General features: G+C 42.8%; 1 protein-coding gene across 1 annotated transcript; it reads right to left on the bottom strand.

Moving 5' to 3' along the window:
* Positions 1-338: 338 nt before the first annotated feature.
* On the bottom strand, positions 339-17,093 carry LOC129868928 (stress-induced-phosphoprotein 1-like). Its single transcript, XM_055943274.1, has 14 exons — positions 16,820-17,093; positions 15,625-15,834; positions 15,385-15,526; positions 15,125-15,266; positions 14,723-14,888; positions 14,264-14,390; positions 13,555-13,657; positions 13,143-13,263; positions 12,938-13,034; positions 7,978-8,102; positions 7,784-7,820; positions 5,722-5,825; positions 1,258-1,433; positions 339-1,108 (listed from the first exon to the last, which is right to left on the bottom strand). The coding sequence occupies exons 1-14, from the start codon at positions 16,826-16,828 to the stop codon at positions 1,036-1,038; spliced, it is 1,632 nt and encodes a 543-aa protein (XP_055799249.1). The 5' UTR covers positions 16,829-17,093; the 3' UTR covers positions 339-1,035.
* Positions 17,094-17,655: the final 562 nt, after the last annotated feature.

Raw genomic sequence — 17,655 nt, 5'->3', positions numbered from 1 at the left:
GTGTGACTAACATCATGTGTGAGAGTGCCACTTCTGAGAATGGGCTGGTTGTGTAATCATAGGACTAAAATATGATCAAATCTCCCATATTTCTACTCTCGTTCAATTTAGTGGCATCCAGTGTCATGAACTCCAGCAGACCAATGGCTATGGTGAGATGCAGAAATGAAAGAAAAAAACGCTTGGAAGGGAACAGTACATATATTTTAAACACAACCCTCCCGCCATTTTGTGCACCATGTGAAGTAGAAGAGCTTTTATACAAAACACCAACTACAGAGGCTACTTTCCCCAGCTCTGTATTGTCAGTCAAAGGGGTTTAATGAAGGGAGAAGAGATTCAACGTTCAATCACCTTTAATCCAGTTTGAACACCTGATCCCAAGATCAGTACTTACAAGACCGAACAACATTTAATTCTAAAGATCTGGAAAGCACAGTAATGTGAGATTGTAAGCCCGTCTCTGTACACCGGTAGCAAAATTACATTGACCTCAAGTTATGAAAGATGGGGGGGGGTCATCATAGTCAGGCGCCCTACATAGATATTGACTGGCTATCTGATCCAAGCAGGAACCAGCAGTTTTAAATACGCAAAGGAAGTGAAAAACGAAGCAGTCATATTGCACTTTGACATTGTTCGAACACCCAACAGAGACCACAAAATAGAGCATTACTTGTTTTGTTATTAGCTGAAGTACTTTTGTTATTAGCTGCAGTATCATCGTACCAAACAAAGCTCTAGCCTTGTCTTCAGCTACTTTAACAGGGCTTTGATACCTTTTCCTAATTCAATTATTTTATTTCAGAGAGTTCTCTGATGAGGAATAGATTAAGTACAATTTCATTAAGGCCGTAAGATGGACAAAGTAAAAATTAAATCCTTTGTTGGTTGAAGTTTTGTTAAGATGGCGTACAGTATAATTTTGAGGGTGGAAGGGAGAGGGGAGTGTTGTTATAACTGGAGGGAATGGAATCTTGATCCACTGTGGTCTTGCTGTTCTTCATGGGTCTGGGCCTGTTCTCTCCTTACTCATCACCGGATGGCTATAAGTCCCACATCTATCAGTTTCTGGATCTTCTGAGCAATGCCTGGATTCTTAAGGTGACTGAGGGGGAGAAATAAGGGAGGGAAAACCAATTAAATTATTTTCAAACTAATTTCGCCAATTAGTGTGTGATTGTGGTGCATGTGCTGTATACTGTGTAGTGAGTGTGTACATGTGCGTGTGATGATGCACAAAGCTGGCCCGCTTACTCGCTGAGTGCCTGTGGATCCTTCTGCATCTGCTCCAGGATCATGCGCATGGCTGGGTCACTCATGATCTGCTGCACTTCCGGGTCAGCCATGGCCCTCCTCTTCACATCCTCTGGACTGTCGTCATTCCTCACGTGCTGGCTCATCAGGCAGCGCTGAATGCCCTCTGTGGCCTCCTGCACCCGGAAGGGAGAGACAGATAGTTCAACGGTTAGCCTCAGCTTTGTCAGTGACACCAACAACAACAAAAAAAGGTAGAAGAACTAAAAGCCATGGATTCATATTTAATAGATATTTCTAGGGCTCTACTTTTGACGTTAAGTCGGCGCAATTGTCAAAACGCACGTTAGTTTGCAATTTTCGACCAGTTAAAGCCGGCGCTCCTAATTTCAAACCCTAGTGTCAGGATTTGTTTTTACTTGTTTTATAATGAGCTCGCTTGCGCTGAGGTGGAAATATCTAGGTTGTGTCCTTAAAATCATGCACTAAAGTACCAATTTCAGTTTTTTTAAGACCAACCGAAACCTGGTCTTTGAGGTAACGCATGGATTTTGACAACAGAAGCGCAGCCTATCCAGCCGCGACGCACAGTACCCATATGCACATGGAACAATAGACAGGGATGTAACCTGCTGAAGGCCCCAAAAAGGTGACACTTTATTTTGTTGCACATGTAAAAAAAAAAAAACCTGCTAGGGGGAAATGCTTGTTTTAACTAATTAAAAAACAAAGAATATGGTCTACATGATCAGTCTGTGTGTAAAATAAAAAGTGGTTAATGTGAACCTAACTCGCAGCTAAAAAATGTAAAGAAAGCAACCCGATGTTATTTGTTCTCTAGACTTTACTGCAAATGACACTAAAGTCTTGAGAAAGAACAACACACTAATATTGCAGTTAGCCAAGACACCCTTTATAATAGAACGCTTGTGACCACACACATCTAAATATTGCACCTGGGGAAAAAACATCTTGAAGTAGAAATAGAATGAAACAAACAGGCATTCCATTTTTGCTCTATTATAGTGGCCACTATAATAGACGTCGATCAAGTGCACAAGGCTACATGTGTGCAAAAATAAAGGTCACAGAGTTTTTAAAATTATAATCCCCCCCTCACTCACACGTGTTACTGTCAAGTTCAACACAACAAAAACAATGTCTTTGGGCTACACTGCACATGATACACTTTCTGCCTGTGGACATCTGTTCTACAATGTGCCAGCAGAGCATGATACCCTTTGCTGGCATAATTGATCTCTTTCAGGCAGAGACTACACCTGGCATACCCCTTTTTATCCACTGTATTGAAGAAGTGAGAAAGAGGGAAAGTGTGTGGTGTTCCTTCCACCTCTATAGTGGCATCCAGCTTAAGCCAGGCCCAGCTCCAGCTACACTTGATCCCTGAATCCACTTGTTTAACTTCTTATGGCTGCAGGGGCAGTATTGAGTAGCTTGGATGAAAGGTGCCCAAAGTAAATGGTCCCAGCTACTAATATATGCATAGTATTATTAGTAATGGATAGAAAACACTCTGAAGTTTCTAAAACTGTTTGAATAATGTCTGTGAGTATAACAGAACTCCTATGGCAAGCAAAAACCTGAGAAAAAAATCCAAACAGGAAGTGGAAATTCTGAGGCTGGTCGAGTTTCAACCAAGATCCCATTGAAATCACAGCGAGATATGAATGAGTATCCACTTCCTATGGCTTCCACTAGATGTCAACAGTCTGTAGAACTTAGTCTGATGACCCTACTGTGAAGGGGGGCCGAATGAGACAGGAATGAGTCACCACTGCCATGAGGTGAACATTCTTTGACCATGCGCGCTCACACGAGAGGCAGCTCCGTTCCATCGCTCATCTGAAGTCAATGTAATTCTCCGGTTGGAACGTTATTCAAGATTTATTTTAACAATATTCTAAAGATTGATTCAATATATCGTTTGACATGTTACATGGAACTTTTGGACGTTTCGTCACGTTTTAGTGAACGCGCTTTGTGACTTTGGAATTGTTTACCAAACGCGCTAAACAAAGTAGCTAATTGGACATATATAACGGACATTATCGAACAAATCAAGCATTTATTGTTGGCCTGGGATTCCTGGGAGTGCATTCTGATGAAGATCATCAAAGGTAAGGGAATATTTATCACGTAATTTCTGGTTTCTGTTGACTCCAACATGGCGGCTAATTTGACTATTGTTCTGAGCTCCGTCTCAGATTATTGCATGGTTTGCTTTTTCCGTAAAGTTTTTTTGAAATCTGACACAGCGGTTGCATTAAGGAGAGGTATATCTATAATTCCATGTGTATAACTTGTATTATCATCTACATTTATGATGAGTATTTCTGTTGAAACGATGTGGCTATGCACTATTACTAGATGTTTTTGGAACTAGAGAATGTAACGCGCCAATGTAAACTCAGATTTATCAAACAAAACATACATGTATTGTGTAACATGAAGTCCTATGAGTGTCATCTGATGAAGATCATCAATGGTTAGTGATTCATTTTCTCTATTTGTGCTTTTTGTGACTGCTATCTTTCGCTGGAAAAATGGCTGTGCTTATTGTGGTTTGGTGTGACCTAACATAATCGTTTGTAGTGCTTTCGCTGAAAAGCATATTTGAAATCGGACACTTTGGTGGGATTAACAAGATTACCTTTAAAATGGTATAAGACACATGCATGTCTGAGGAATTTTAATTATGAGATTTGTTGTTTTGAATTTGGCGCCCTGCACTTTCACTGGCTGTTGTCATATCATCCCGTTACTGTTGAGGGAAAACATTAGTTAAAATTAGGTTACTAACGTTAGCTCATCTGAGCCATCTGACTTTATTAGCAAGCTAATTTCACACCATAAACTCAATTATTTGATCCGTTAAATTGGCTAATGTTGCTCAACATTACTCTGACCAGCTAACAGATAAATCAATCCAGCTAGCAAGATACTTAACAATGCTAATACTTGTTCCACCATACTTTCTCCCTCACCTCACCACCACTTTTCAAATGCCAGTTGTTTTTCAGTTACAGCTCATGACGTAACGTACGCTAACCCCATTCCGTACAAATGTGTGCAACCGCAACATTCAAACGAGGCTACAAAGACAACTAATGGGACTGTAGCGACTGTGTTGACTTCAAAAATCTGGGGTGTGAACTAGGTTTCTATTCAAGGGTTGATCGACATGGTAATGGCTCTATAGTATTGGAGAAAAGTTGAAAAAAACTGCCCCCTCCGACGCTGTACGTTACATCGTGACGTGTCATGGCATAAGATACAGCACGCATAAAGCAACAAATTCTGCTTACAGCCTCTCTCCACCAGGTGTAGCACTTCTCTCACCGTTTAAAAACATAAAAGGAACAGGGTAAGGGGGATACCTAGTCATTTTTTGCATCATCACTGCAAGCTATCATGACTCTCAAAAGCCGCCGTTCACTTCTGAAGATCACTTTAGCACCGCCCTAAAAACTCGATTCAAATTCGACACAAACCTTAAAATAAGTATGGAACGACACATTATATAAACTCTTTATAGTGTTTTATTTACATTTTAGAGTCGATAAGGTGATAAGTTGGACAGATCTAGTGAAAAAAAGCTGTTTCCCCACAGGACATCTCTCCTTCTCACTATCACGCATTAGTTTCGCTTCCCCACACGCCATTTTGAAAAAGCGATGGGCATCATGAAGGTCTCGTCATTGATTTTGTTGGAAAGGGGAGAAATTGTGCTTTACAATGGTATTGATATTACAGTTGATCTGAAAGCATTACGTTTTTTTGGGCGCTAAAATAAAGGTCAATTGTACGGACCAGCGTGATGTACAAAAGTGAGTTAGCGCGCACTTATGCTGTAACTAGTTGTCTCTTCTTTCTTCAGTCGAGTGCTGCTCTGCATTCTGTTGTTATGTGAACGATTGGCTGAGCCTTGGATACAGCCACTAGTATTGCTCCAAATGCGCATTACTCGTTCGCTTACAGCCAGTAGTGATCCAAACACTGGATGTTTTTTTTACTTTAAATCACTTGTTACTGTAGCCTATGCTATTTAATAAACTGTCATATCAGTCCACAGTGGACTAGGACGAGAAAATTCCGTTCCCACCAGTCGAATTTAAATTGATGACAACACAAAGCCCGTCAATGACCTACAGAACTTGAGACAAGCACATGCAGTATTAAGCCATGGAACACCTTGATTTGCCAGTGAGTGGCCAAGCCCTCGTCACACCTACAACTTGTTTATTCATCAAAACCCAGCTCTTTCGCACCACCAACAGCTATTGTGCTCATAATAACGGCTGTGAAAACTACTAAAATATTTCTGACACATCCCCAGACCTGTAACGCTACTGCCAGCGCTTAGATTTACCATTGCGTTATGTTTGTTAAAATAGAGTAAAGGAGATCCTGCTAGTGTACCAATATAAATCTGCCATACTGTACCTTGGAGGTAGAGTCAAGCTCCAGAGCCTTCTCGTAGGCAACCATCGCTTTAGTGAAATCTTTCATGGCCTCCAAAGCTGCTGCCTTCCGTGTGTATCCCTTTACTGTGGAGAGAGACGTTAAATGAGGTCTATGCTTTTAAAGGGCCCACGATCGATACAGTTCAAAACAACTGCACGTCAGCATTCAAGTACTCAAGACACAGCCTATTGCTTTCAGTCTCCTGATGCCCAAAATCAAGTAAGAGCAAAAAAGTAAACAGGCCTGCTATTAGAAAAGCTATGGGACCTGTATGTGCAAACTAAAAGAATGGTGGACTGACAAGAGTTTGAGTAAAATACTCCTTCAAAAGAGGTATTATCGAAGTTTGAAATCAACTTATGTACATTTCAAACCCCCCCATTTTGGACTTGACGCTGTATGTTCCATACATGCATTATAAACCATCTGTAGTCATCTCCTAGCCTATGAATCCCCAAAATTGTACATTCAATTCTTACGGGATTTCGTGCACGTTAGCTAAGTCCGTTCCTTAATTTACTGCTGCGCACTCTGCAAAACGGAGTTGCTTGCATGCTATTTTAAATGAAAGCGAGAAAAAAAATCTATATAACTATATGAATGCATCCAAAGTTGAAAGCACCACAAATTAACAGTTGGACATAATAGACCTTGACAGTTAATGTCACTTATCTTTCAATGCATTGATCCGGAAACAAAGTAGCCCCATCAAAAGAATATGCTTTTTGGACCAGCAAATATGTAGGCTACAGATTAGTTGGCATTTCTTATTTTTTCTTTTTTCTTTCTTTTTTTCTTTTTTTCTTCCCATTTTCTCCCCAATTTTCGTGGTATCCAATCGCTAGTAATTACTACCTTGTCTCATCGCTACAACTCCCGTATGGGCTCGGGAGAGACGAAGGTCGAAAGCCATGCGTCCTCCGAAGCACAACCCAACCAGCCGTACTGCTTCTTAACACAGCGCGCCTCCAACCCGGAAGCCAGCCGCACCAACGTGTCGGAGGAAACACCGTGTACCTGGCCCCCTTGGTTGGCGCGCACTGCGCCCGGCCCGCCACAGGAGTCGCTGGAGCGCGATGAGACAAGGATATCCCTACCGGCCAAACCCTCCCTACCCCGGACGACGCTATGCCAATTGTGCGTCGCCCCACGGACCTCCCGGTCGCGGCCGGCTGCGACAGAGCCTGGGCGCGAACCCAGAGACTCTGGTGGCGCAGTTAGCACTGCGATGCAGTGCCCTAGACCACTGCGCCACCCGGGAGGCCCATGAGTTGGCATTTCAGCCGCAAATACATTAAAAGATCATTTCAACCCGATCAGAAGCATTGTGGTCACAATCTTGCTTCCTAAATGGTATCACTGACGTGTCTTGATGAATTTGGGTACAAAGAAATTTGCTTACTTCCATCCATTTAGATGTATTGGCTATAGAAGTGTTTCCCCCCTTTATAGATTATAACATTGTGGCCTACCTTCCTGTAATGTCAATAACCCAAATCAATAATTGCATTTGTCCTTTGTGAGTTTATCAAAACCAAACGGCTATCCAATGGTAGTCCAAAACACACTGCAGCTATCGATTGCCCCAGCTGTCCATCATGTAGCCTAAGGCTTCTATAATATACAGGCTACCAGACTTGCAGAGAGTAGGGTATTTGATGCAAACATAGAAGTAGCCTATACCTTTTCCAATGTAGCCTACAAAATTACATTATCACATTGACAACTCCCAGTCACCTCGCTCGTTCGCTGGCTAGTACCCTACGTAAACCTAACCTGATGGAATCATGCCCAATGAGGTTGCAAGGTTAAAGTCGGCCGAGTATTGTCCAATGAGGTTGTGGGGTGGGCCCAAAACATCTCATTGTGCACACACTGGCAGGGCTAGAGAGCCACGACGTGTTACACAAAATTCACAATTTTCAGAGACCCTTTTTGGGTCTTGAGTGCTACTTTCAAAACTACTGGCTTGAAAGTAGGAAAAACCTTAATAACGCATCTTTAACACAAATATAAAGCCGTTTCAAAGCTCAATACATACTGAAGGCAGGGTCAAGTTTGATACAGTCCTCGCAATCCTAAAAGATAGAAGAAAATATCAGTCAGTCCTTTTTGACTGATGAAGTACTACAGTGGATATAATATACAAGAAAATCAAGCTGGTGTTTATAAATTAGTAATGGCGAAGATGAAGCTCATACATGCATGGCACAACTGTAGTGAAGTGTGCTGTACCTTCAGGGCAAGTTGGAACTCCAGCAGCTTCGTGTAGCAGGCAGCTCTGTTGCTGAAGAGCTTGGCGTCATTGGGGTTCCTTTTGATGGCCTCTGAGTAATGTCTCATGGCTGAAGGATAGTCTCCTGTAGAACAGAGAGGATAAACACAGCATGTCAGATATCCTCACACTACCAGGGTATCTTTGGAATACACACACAACTCAGGGCTGCCAACATTTGAAGAAAGTTTGGAGTGAGATTTGCTATGTGAATTTCATTGTCCCCTGGCACAACCCCTAGACCAGAATATTTTACTGTGTTAAAGTTAATTTCCTGCAATGCTATGTATTTTGACATGGCTTAGGCCCATGACCAGGGTGGAATTTAATATATATATATAAACTCAGCAACAAAAAAAAAAGTCCCCTTTTCAGGACCCTGTCTTTCAAAGAATTCGTAAAATTCCAAATAACTTCACAGATCTTCATTGTAAAGGGTTTAAACCCTGTTTCCCATGCTTGTTCAATGAACCATAAACAATTAATGAACATGCACTTGTGGAACGGTTGTTACGACACAAACAGCTTACAGACAGTAGGCAATTAAGGTCCTAGTTATGAAAACTTAGGACGCTAAAGAGAAGAGGCCTTTCTACTGACTCTGGAAAAACACCAAAAGAAAGATGCCCAGGGTCCCTGCATGAATGTGCCTTAGGCATGCTACAGGGAGGCATGAGGACTGCAGATGTGGCCAGGCCAATAAATTGCCATGTCCGTACTGTGAGAAGCATAAGACAGCGCTACAGGAAGACAGGACGGACAGCTGATTGTCCTCGCAGTGGTAGACCACGTGTAACACCTGCACAGGATCGGTACATCCAAACATCACACCTGCGGGACAGGTACAGGATGGCAACAGCAACTGCCCGAGTTACACCAGGAACGCATCCCTCCATCAGTGCTCAGACTGTCCGCAATAAGCTGAGAGAGGCTGGACTGAGGGCCTGTAGGCCTGTTGTAAGGCAGGTCCTCACCAGACATCACCGGCAACAATGTCGCCTATGGGCACAAACCCACCGCTGGACCAGACAGGACTGGCAAAAAGTGCTCTTCACTGATGAGTCGCGGTTTTGTCTCACCAGGGGTGATGGTCGGATTCGCGTTACACCGAGGCCTGTACTCTGGAGCGGGATCGATTTGGAGGTGGAGGGTCCGTCATGGTCTGTGGCGGTGTGTCACAGCATCATCGGACTGAGCTTGTTGTCATTGCAGGCAATCTCAACGCTGTGCGTAACAGGGAAGACATCCTCCTCCCTCATGTGGTACCCTTCCTGCAGGCTCATCCTGACATGACTCTCCAGCATGACAATGCCACCAGCCACACTGCTCGTTCTGTGCGTTATTTCCTGCAAGACAGGAATGTCAGTGTTCTGCCATGGCCAGCGAAGAGCCCGGATCTCAATCCCATTGAGCACGCCTGGGACCTGTTGGATCAGAGGGTGAGGGCTAGGGCCATTCCCCCCAGAAATATCCAGTAATCTGCAGGTGCCTTGGTGGAAGAGTGGGGTAACATCTCACAGCAAGAACTGACAAATCTAGTGCAGTCTATGAGGAGGAGATGTACTACAGTAGTTAATGCAGCTGGTGGCCACACCAGATACTGACTGTTACTTTTGATTTTGACCCCTCCTTTGTTCAGGGACACATTATTCCATTTCTGTTAGTCACATGCCTGTGCAACTTGTTCAGTTTATGTCTCAGTTGTTGAATCTTGTTATGTTCATACAAATATTTACACATGTTAAGTTTGCTGAAAATAAACGCAGTTGACAGTGAGAGGATGCTTCCTTTTTTGCTGAGTTTATATTTTTAACCACAGGTCAGGTGTATTCAGGATACTTTGAACAATAAATGAACAAAAGACATTTGACAACCTTGTTACTTTTAGATTTTTGGTGGATACATTTCAAAAAACATTTTTTGGGGTGGTTTGACACTTTATTCAGATAGTAATGAGATGGGGTAGACCGGCAAATGCTAGAAAAAGTGGGAAGGTTGGAAGCAGGAATTAATCCCCGTTCTCAGGTGGAAAGTTGTATGTGACACGTCCCGGCAGTGTTACCACTTTTACAGGCTTTGGTTGGACATTAGCACTCGGAGCTCAACAATTGGTGTTACCTCGTTAGTCAGTATGTGTTACACCTGTGCTGGTTTGTCATCTCATTAGTGGGAAGGTGTTTCACCTGCGCTGGCCCAGAGGATATTTAAGAGTGGCTGGCCAGTGCTCCAGTCTTGAGAGATGTGGAGGATTAACACCTTTAGTTGGCTCTCCCCATTTGATTTCTAGAAAAACAAATCCTTCATCTGATGTCTTCTGTTGCTCCCATTTCCCCTGTCTAAGTTTGGTGTGGATTTTTCTTTTGTTTTCCTCTTCTTGGGCAGATTTAGTGGGTGCTCATGGTGGATGTCTTTCCACTCCCAGTTGTTGCTAGTCAACTTTCTTTACACTTAAAATCTATTTCATTTTGGTCTGTGATTTAGTCCCCTCTTCTGTTTGAGACATTTGGTTTTCTTGCTGGGGAATGTAATACCACTACACTGAGGCTCTGCACAGGAAAATCATTAATGGTTGATGGCAGTTGGTAACCAAATCATAGATTGCAGTCTCCTTGTCCATAGACTGCCTTCAACATTTAGTAATTTGGCTGAACTCTTAAATTAAGGCTTCAAGAAAATCCTGCTAGCTCTCCAGGAGGTTTGGCCACCCCTGATCTGTTTCTGAAGTGATGGGTGTTTGAATACATTTCTCAATCAGACCAACCTTTCTCAATCACTCAACCCAACCTTGGTTGAGAGCTTCAAGTTCCTTAGTGTCCATATCACCAGCAAACTAGAATGGCCCAAACACACCAAAACAGTTGTGAAGAGGGTGCGACAAAGCATATTCCCCCCCCAGAAGACTCAAAAGATTTGGCATGGGTCCTGAGATCCGCAAAAGGTTCTACAGCTGCAACATTGAGAGCATCCTGATTGGTTGCATCACTGCTTGTTATGGCAATTGCTCGGCCTCTGACCGCAAGGCTCTACAGAGGGTAGTGCGTAGGGCCCAGTACATCACTGGGGCTAAGCTGCCTGCCATCCAGGACCTCTACACCAGGCGGTGTCAGAGGAAGGCCCTAAAAATTGTCAAAGACCCCAGCCACCCCAGTCATAGACTGTTCTCTACTACCGCATGGCAAGCGGTACCGGAGTGCCAAGTCTAGGACAAAAAGGCTTCTCAACAGTTTTTACCCCCAAGCCATAAGACTCCTGAACGGGTAATCAAATGGCTACCCAGACTATTTGCATTGTGTGCCCCCCCCCTCCAACACTTTTACGCTGCTGCTACTCTGTTTATCATATGCATAGTCACTAACTATACATTCATGTACATACTACCTCAATTGGCCCGACCAACCAGTGCTCTCCGAAAATTGGCTAACGGAGCTATCTGCATTGTCCCGCCACCCACCATACTACCTCAATCAGCCCGACTAACCGGTGTCTGTATGTAGCCTCGCTACTGTTGTTTTTCACTGTCTTTTTACTTCTTACCCATTGTTCACCTAATACCTATTTTGCACTATTGGTTAGAGCCTGTAAGTAAGCATTTCACTGTAAGGTCTACACCTGTTGTATTCGGCACACGTGACAACTTTGATTTGATTCGAGAAAATATGAATATCAATATTCAGGTGGCTGATGCCTTTAAGTTAAAGATCCTTGTCCTCATCGTACTCTACATAGACAAAATATGATGCGTGTATGAGCTGATACACTGGCAAAATTGGGTAGTGGAATAATAAGACAAGTGTGGGGAATAAGTGTTCTTGCTGACAACAGTAATTACCCTAGATTTTAGCCACCCAGACAGCTGATGAAACGGAGGAGTATTCGTTTGTAAAAAAAAGCCCTTTTGTGGGGATGAAGTCATTCTGATTGGCTGGGCCTGGCTCCCATGGCTGCGCCCCTGCCCAGTCATATGAAATCCATAGATTAGGGCCTAATGGATTTATTTCAATTGACTGATTTCCTTGTGAACTTTAACTGAAATTGTTGCGTTCATGTTTTTGTTCAGTATAGATAAAAATCTCCTGAAGACAAGATTACCAATCTTCCCCTACATCTAACCAAATTATTTGTCCATTTATCCCTCTCCCTCTATAATCAAACTTACACTTTTGGGTTCACAATGTTTGACAAAATTATTTTCATTGTTCCAAATCAGATCACCCTGCCAAACTTCCCTGCTAAAACATACTGTAGGTCTGTCTGCTGCCTTTTCATTGTCACAGTCTAAAAGCCAATCTCGAAACGAGGGGACTAATGTAAATGTGTATTAAATGGGCTTTAGTACATGCTATTAAAAGGCTGCATTCTGCAATAGGGACGGGAGTTACAGCAACCTCATTTTGTTGACAACATTGTACATAAAACAGCGCTACCCGTGTCGCTCTGTTTACAGTTTTATAAACTCAGCAGAGAACGTTATCATTTTCTCCATTAAACTCCACTCTAATCTCGAGGGGCGTTTCTTTAAAACATGCATCCAATCCCATTGATCCCTTACATAACTAGACCAATCATATTCTTCAATGTGCCGCGGTTCACAATGCTGTGGCAAGACAGGACAATGAGGTTCCGCTCGTGATGTTAAATTGCAGGAGCAGACGCAACGATTTAGAGCACAGTTGAAAAGTTAAACGCACTATACACAATGGACTAATGAGACAAATAAAAAAGTAGTACTTTCCAATGCATGCATAAGAGGTGGCGTGAGAACGATCAAACGTGTGTCACGGCCAATGCGTGAGAGTTCGCAGCGCTGTACAACTGCTCGTTGATAATCTAAAATGGCACGCAGACAACTAGAGAAACCGTACCACTAAGCGCACCAATAGGAATGACACACTTTCAACAACTGTAGCTCAAAACGCACACCTTTCTGGAAGGACTCGTTGCCCTTGTTCTTCTCTTCCAAGGCCTGCTCTGGGTTGATGTAGGCCAGCTTCTCCTGCTCCTTCAATACCTTCTCCGCCTGCAGACACAACGACGGGATAGTGAGCAACGATTGGTCGGATTGGTCATTACCCCAGAACAATGTATCCCGTCAGCCCTCATTCAATACGGGCAACACTTTCTGTACCTGTTGGCACTTCTTAAGGACATCAGGGGTGCGATGCTCTGTCAGACTCTTGTTGTAAAATTGGACTGCTTCTTTGTATTTCTCCTGCTTGAAGTACGAGTTGCCAATCCTAGCCAAGGCCCTGAGAGAGGAGGATAGGGATAAAGAGACATTAAGCATGGAGTGTATGCACTTAAAATTAGAAAGCTGGATGACTCATGCTGACATGTACATTTCCCTGGTTTGTAGCAGAGCCCAAAGTTACTCAAATGTGACCTGGCAATGGTGAATACGACTTAATTGGCTGCTTATTCAGGAGACCTCATCTTCCCCCATCCCATGATTGTTTGTCCCCAGCAGACACCTAGCAGATTATACCCTAGAGGGTGACTCGCATGTATAATTATTTGCAGTGAATTGAGAAGGAACTCACTTGGCAATCTGTCTGTAGTCCTCCCGGTTCTCTCTGCCCACCTCGATGGCCTTGTCACACAGCTCCCTACACTTCTCATACTCTGCCTTCTCAAAGAACACAGCTGAGATGGACACAGAAAGAGAGGAGACACTTTAGAAACCAATGCAACTAGCTCATTATCAATCCGATTTTAAAGATCATGAAATCAAAGTCATACTACATTACATTGACTGCATGATGGTGCCATGAGATTTCCGTGGTAGGAAAAGCTCTCACTTGGTGTTATTGAGTAGACTGTATAGCCTTTTGACAATAATTCGTATAAACCGGACAAAACTATTCTGCAAAATCACTTGCTGAGGACCCACATAAAATTATTAAATGTTATGCTGCTTTATCTGCCCTTGACCGTATGGAAATATACATTTTTATTAAGGGGTAGAAATGTTCACTCAGTTAGTCACATGATTCTGATTAAGCCAAATAATTCCATAGCCAATTAGTTATCATGGATAAAATTACTTTAAAAAAAAAACTATACAGACTTCAGAGAAATGCATCACTGTGGATAGTTAAAATGGTAAAACTACAGTTTAAGTCATGAAATATTAACGCCTCTCCTAAAACCATATTTTAACCTAAGGCGGCAGCTAGAGCGAGTTGTAGAAGATTCTAGAATTCACTCACACACTATGGTCTCTGTCTGTGTGTAGTGATGATTCTATACCTGCTTGGTTTGAAATATATGTCATGTTGGTTGGGTCGTGCATGAGGGCTTCTTCATAATGTTTCAGTGCAGTGGCAAAGTCTTTCTTCTTGTATGCCTCGTTCCCCAGGTCCTTCTCCTTCAGAGCCTGTGAAAGCAGAATGGACATTTAAGCTGTAAAAGACAAAGTGCTGAGAGGGCAATAAATATTGCAAATCAGTCTGGGTGCAGAGAGGAGATGCATGCATGCATTACTATTTCCCCCAGACTGAAGGTCTATAGCCCTCAAACTCAACTCTGGACCGCGAAGCCAGTTCCACTAGGTTGTTTTTTTATAATAAATTGTTACCCTCTAATCAGGGACTGCTTTAGACCTGGGACACCAGGTGTGTGTGGAATTAATTATCTGGTAGACCAGAAAAGCAGCAGGCTCCGGAACATGTAGGGTAGGAGTTGAATACCCCTGGTCCATCTATTTACCTGTCTCTTGTTCTCGGGTAAGTCTTCCTCCTTGGGAGTAGGTGGCTGAGTCTCTTTGCGTTTGGGAGGAGGGGGTGGAGTGGGCTCGTCGTCTTCATCCATGCCTGCCAAGTCTAACCCCAGCAGGACTGACAGGGTGGTCATTACTCTCGGGTCCTGGAGCTTCCTACAGGAAGAGGGACAGAGGCAAAGAGTATTTGATTCAGATCACAGAAAAGTAATAGGAGCCACAAATTAATTTAGTGTTCTGGGGCATATTACTAGAGTCAGACAGTCTGGCATGATGATCTTTGTGCGGAATAAATTTTGCATTAGGAAGGGGACTGCATCAAAGTATGCAGTATATTTCTAAATGTACAGATGTAGTGCAACAAGACCAGTGGTATCCATGGAAACACTCACGAGCCAAGCTCAGACGGTTTATCCCTGAGCTGCTCCAGTAGCGCTCTGTACTCTGGATCTTTCATCAGGGCATGGGTTCGAGAGTCACTCTCCAGCTTCGCAAACATGTTGGGCATGGCAAAGGGGTTCATCATCTTTTTTTCTGGTGAAGCAAGATGAGGTGAAATTCACCACAGGCCAAATAAAGAATGGTGCGCAAACAAGATCCCATTGTTTTCTTTATAATCATGTGAGGGAGTGTGCCGTTCAAATGTTTTTACCTGCTAGCCGGGCTTCTATGTTCTGCAGTCCCTCCTTGAGCTGCTGATTAGTGGGTTCTTGTCTGAATCCCTCTTGGTAAGTCGCTTTGGCATCCTCAAACCTTCCAAGGAACTCCTGGGCTGCTGCTTTCCTTGAGTACCCCTGTGCAAACAAAGGTCATGGCAATGGAGGCATATCACTTTTGACAACAGCTAGTACAAATCTACGACACCCTCTGGACATCTGTGATGTCGTCTCACCTTTCCCCAGTCAGGTTTAATCTTGATGGTCTGACAGGCGTCCTCCAGAGCCCTCTCGTAGTTACCATTCTTGGCGTGGGCAGCCGAGCGATTGCTGAAGAGGACATGGTTTGAGGGGTCGAGGGCCAATGCTTCGGTGTAGCAGCGTATGGCCTCGTCGATTTTCCCTGCACTCAGTGCCTTGTTGCCCTGATCTTTCAACTGTGACACCTGTGAGTGGAAAAAGGGACTTTGATGAATTCACTTTAGCAAAACTGTAAACATATTGCCCGGTATAGTACTTCTTACCTTGTCAGTTTAGTGAAAAAACGCAATCTTGATTTGGCCTATTTGAGATCTGTAAACATCAATCTGATTCCTAAAGCAGACAAGGTCTGTAAGAACTAGCTGTAAGGTTTAACCCGTCCCAAGCCAGTCACCTGTTCCTGACACTTATATGCCATGAGGATGAACGCAGAAACCTATCCTTTACCATGATGCATATTAGTCATGTTTCAGCTAAACCATGTAGGTTAACGCACATTTGAAAGATGATTTACTGAGGTGAACTGCTGCTATATGATACCTAGCTAGTAAATTTGATTTCTGACTGTCTTGTAGTCCTGCCCAACGCGAACTGTTAGCTAGCTAGCTAACTTGTCAGCCATGTCCTCTTGCTTGCTAACCAGTACCCTAGCTAGCTTGATAGTCATGTTAACGTTAGTAAACTTGAATTAGCGAGCTACCTAGCTAGCAGTAATGTTAGCAATTTCAGAGCATAAAGTCATCGTGGCTGCACCGGATCGACAGAACAGGCCTATGTTAGCTAGTTAACGTTATATTAGCTAGGTACATACATAGCTATCAGTAACGTTAGTTAGCTAGCTAACTATCAAATCGGCTGGTTATACTCACTGTAAATGACACTCGCTCTGGACAAAAATATTTGCCGTCTAAATTAGATTCGATTATAGATACAATTGAACTCAATTGTTAGCCAGCTAATATTATAGTAACATTACCGGTTAGCTAACAATAGCACTTGAGTCCGCATAGTAAAATATCTAGCTACTGCTTTCTGTCAATCTTAAAATAACTCAAACACCCCTTATTGACCACCAATACCGTTATAAACGGTGCCACAATACTGTAAATCTCGCAGAGAAAATAGTTTGACCATAACATTGATGACAATTGCTACTCAATTGATACTCACTTTCTCCATATTGTAACCATGAGGTTCCAGAAACTACTGTGAGACGACAGGATGAGCTCCACCCCCTGCAGAATATGAATCTAGGTTGCCAGATTCTTTGCAAGAAAATTTTTACTTGTCTAAATCTACCCAACAGTCTCAGTTTCCTCTAATTGGTTTGTCTTATTTATATGGTATGTGGCTATGTATTAGAACATGTATCAATATAAAAAGTGTTTTTATAGATTAGATTGAGAACCAAACTGTGCTCATACACTAATACTATGATCACTCTGGTATGCATCGTAACGCCAGTGCCTTCCCATATATTTCTGAAATATTGCGTTACGATGTATGATTGGTTCAGTTTAGTGAATCGAGGAAATCTCAGCAAACCAGAGGCTAGTTCGCGTTGAGTACGACGAGTAAAACAAGCGTCAAGTTACCTAGTTCTAGAAGGCTCTGTAGGTTTTTTATTTTCTTTAACCAGGCTTGTCCGTTAAGAACTAATTTTTATTTACAATGACAGCCTACCCCGGCCAAACCCGCTGGGCCAATTGTGCATAAGTGTTAAAGTATTTACTAAATAAACTAAAGTTAACAAATAAATAATAACAATAGAAAAATAACATTAACGACTGTGAACTAAATGTTTTCTATTGATCTTTTATTTAGGGATCTGGAACCTCTTCACTAGTTGTGCCGGATAGGAGGGAGGTGAAATAGGGCACATTTTTGCTTTCTGTTTTTTAATGTTCCCTAAACGGGTCAATATCCTAATTATTTCTAGATGGAATTATCTAGACGTATTGCTAAACACTTGTGGTTCTTATCAATCATCAGTTGAGTGTGGTATG

The sequence above is a fragment of the Salvelinus fontinalis genome, chromosome 13 (genome assembly GCF_029448725.1).
Source record: "Salvelinus fontinalis isolate EN_2023a chromosome 13, ASM2944872v1, whole genome shotgun sequence".
Classification (NCBI taxonomy): domain Eukaryota; kingdom Metazoa; phylum Chordata; class Actinopteri; order Salmoniformes; family Salmonidae; genus Salvelinus; species Salvelinus fontinalis.
This window is presented reverse-complemented; position numbering and strand designations above follow the sequence as displayed.

What these genes read in the sequence shown, in the direction of transcription:
- LOC129868928 (XM_055943274.1), bottom strand. An exon ending in TTAAACCTGACTGGGGAAAG is followed by an intron (nt 15,527 to 15,624) that starts GTGAGACGACAT and finishes TTGTTTGCACAG; the next exon opens with GGGTACTCAAGGAAAGCAGC. An exon ending in AAACCGTCTGAGCTTGGCTC is followed by an intron (nt 14,889 to 15,124) that starts GTGAGTGTTTCC and finishes CTCTTCCTGTAG; the next exon opens with GAAGCTCCAGGACCCGAGAG.